This window comes from Sinocyclocheilus rhinocerous, unplaced genomic scaffold, assembly GCF_001515625.1.
Source record: "Sinocyclocheilus rhinocerous isolate Xijiao unplaced genomic scaffold, SAMN03320098_v1.1 scaffold1707, whole genome shotgun sequence".
Lineage (NCBI taxonomy): Eukaryota > Metazoa > Chordata > Actinopteri > Cypriniformes > Cyprinidae > Sinocyclocheilus > Sinocyclocheilus rhinocerous.
Window position 1 is genome coordinate 36,813 of NW_015646357.1, and position 3,218 is coordinate 40,030.

At 36.9% G+C, this 3,218-nt stretch overlaps 1 protein-coding gene across 2 annotated transcripts in view; it reads left to right on the forward strand.

The window, feature by feature from the left end:
• LOC107707595 (uncharacterized) overlaps positions 1-374 on the forward strand; it is a 10,287-nt gene extending 9,913 nt beyond the window's left edge. For both annotated transcript variants that reach the window (XM_016511672.1, XM_016511673.1), the window contains exon 8: positions 285-374. In XM_016511672.1, coding sequence (XP_016367158.1) covers positions 285-364 — 80 coding nt within the window. In that variant the 3' untranslated portion in view covers positions 365-374. The remainder of the gene's footprint in view (positions 1-284) is intronic.
• Positions 375-3,218: the final 2,844 nt, after the last annotated feature.

Sequence of the window (3,218 nt, forward strand, 5' to 3'; positions counted from 1 at the left end):
GACAGATATGTAAAAATAAACAGGAATTTTGAGCGATTAATTACTGTTTTGTACACATTGTCATGTTAATTATAATTCAAATGCGTTTTTTGTTCTATTGACCACAATATTATTGCTATTTGTCTGAGAGGGGCACTTTTGAATCATTTTGAAAAGGGGCAGGGGCTTGAGCCCCCAAAGCTCCCCCTTCTGCACGTGCCTGTGTTAAAGCCTCATGGTCTATGACTGTTTTATTGCTGCCCTGCTCTCTAGTGATAAAGACTGTTTGTCTTTATCCATTCCAGGTCCAGGTCTGTCTTCAGCTGAGCAGGAATATGTGTTGCTGCTGTTGTTCTGCTGCTTGTTGTTACAGCTGCTGGTTTAATTTACTGCCACAAGCCGTGTGCAAGAGAACAGGTGAGTATTACATGCAGATGATTTAACAAGAGGGAAGTTTGAGATTTATTGTATGAAAATTTTTTTTTAAAGATGAGTAAAATTTTTATTTTTATCCTAATTAATCAAAGCAATGTGTGTTTAAATGTGAGTTTGTTATTGTTGTTCCAAAATGCATCAGGAGGTGGGTTTAGTGATTTGGGGGCAAAATATAGGAATGGGGTAAATCAAATTGACCTGGATTAGCCCAATGAATTGCAGAGATTATGAAGTAGAAGGGTCAACAATGTAAATATTGACTCTGTGCATATATTTAATCTTTCTTGCCAATAAAACTTATGAAATGCTTATCGTTTTTATGTTATTATAGAATTATAATATAGACATTGTGTTCATTTTTGTAAAAGAAAACCATCATAACACAATTCCAAGTATCTTTGTGTTGAAACTGAATCATTAGTCGTGTTCATTTCTTTAATCTTCTGTGAATCTGTATTTTCCTACAGGTGAATCATGTTGAAAATGTGTCCCCTGATCAGATTGATGCTTTACCTACCATTTATGATTCCTACCAATGAGGCCGAGTCTGAGGAAGCCAGTGAGACACTAACGTAACATTATTTGATATTTTCATTGAAAGGAACAGTGAAGAGATGATGGGAATCAGCGGATACTCTCATCACTCACAGAGAAATAGTATTGTCACATTACGAAGATTTCAGTATTAGGTACCAACTACATTGCTATAATTCATTTTTAATACATTTAAATAATACATTTAAAAATGTAGGCTAAATACTTCTGAATTTGTGTAAAAATTACTTCAGAAAAGACAAACAGTAAATCAGCAACAAAGTAAGAAACAAAGAAGCGCGTTCACTGCAACAGAACAAAGAGTGCTTGATGTTCTTCAGTATATAGAGGTTTATTAAAGCTGCTACTGAAAGTGATCCAGACAAGAACAGTTCATTATTATCTTTGTTTCATTTAGTATTGCTGTTAATCATTAATATTTACTGTCATTAATAATCATAGAATATTTATAATCTTTAATATATAATCATTATAGTTATAAACATTAGCAATTTGGTTAACGCAAACTACCTTTTTTACATGACTAAGATGAGACAATGACAAGATGAAACAAGATGACACTGATGTCATTAAACCAGTTGAGTAGGCAGAATTTTATTTTTGGGCGGGCCTGGGCAAAAGTGAGCGGGCACTAGTAGGCTAACTAACGGATGGAGTCGGACTCAGTATTCAGGTCATTTCAATCTTTTTTTTCTTTGATCCTACTGAAAAATAACCCACGGAACACTGTGCAAAACACGCATAGTAAAACTTCCACGTCTCCGTCTCCGTCACGAACGTGCCCATTGTCAACATCAAAATCATTCACAACAGTCCCAATCCCTAAATACTGTTGCAGATTACAATAGGCCACTCGAACTATAAAGTTTGAAGCTGTGTAGAATCTCTCACGCCAGGTCACTAATGCACGTCTGCTCAACTAATACGAATACAAAGCATGTCCACATACAAAAATTCTTAAATTCTTTAGACACCACCACACACTTAAAGGTCCCATATTTTACACCTTTCTGGAGTTTTATTTTAGGTTTTGATGTCCTTAAGAATATATATTTGCGGTATAAGTACCAAAAACCATCTCAATATATTTTTACAGCTCCTTTCTCAGGAGCTCTGCTGAGAACAGGTCGATTTTGGCCTGTCTAATTAATATTCATGAGCCTCTCTTCTGACTGGCCTGTTGTTTTCTGAGTGACGCACGGCCAGGCCAACCACAGCTAACTAGGGTCAGCCGACGTCACAGCGCTAGCTGGAAGCAGCCCATTCAAACCAGCGCAGATGCGGCTACACGAGGAGCTTAAAATATCATCTTGTTGTGATGTTGGGTGCCAGAATCGACAATGGTTTTTACAGCGTCAAATTCGAAATTTGATCGCATATCTGCTGCCACTGCCAGACAAAAAAACCGACGACAGCTGTGGTTAAACACGATAAAACGAGCAGACTGGACAGAAACGATCGTCAAAAATGCTCGCGTTTGCAGCACACACTTCTTATCAGAAAAGGTTAAATAAAGTATTGTCTTTTGTTGTTATCTACAGATTTCTTGCCATATGCATCTCACGACTATGTTGTGTATGAAATAATGTCTGTGTGCATGTGTATAAAACAACAAACTGACAATTTATATATAATCATTTGTAATTGTATATACATTGTTGTGATTAATTGTGGCTGGAACAATAATGTAGCTGTAAAAATAGTTGCCTGCTGAAATTAAAATCTATATACATCTTCATCATGACTAGATAGACACCGTGAGTTTGTCTTTACTATACACGTTAGATGTGATCCACCTCATAGTAACAATCCTGTCAGATCGTCCATCCTTTGAGTGAGAGTGTAACGTTACAGGTCAGCCGATCTGGTTTCGTGGTTAAAGTGAACCTTTTCGACATGTTTCCGTGTTGTCCTTGCTCAGCAAAATACAGCCTCAAATTAGAAATTTGATCGCATATCTGCTGCCACTGCCAGACAAAAAACCGACGACAGCTGTGGTTAAATGCGATAAAACGAGCAGACTGGACAGAAACGATCGTCAAAAATGCTCGCGTTTGCAGCGCACACTTCTTATCAGAAAAGGTTCAATAAAGTATTGTCTTTTGTTGTTATGGGCGCGTCTACAGATTTCTTGCCATATGTCTGTTTCTTGCATCTCACGACTATGTTGTGTATGAAATAACGTCTGTGTGCATGTGTGTGAAACAACAAACTGACGATTTATATATTATCATTTGTAATTGTATATA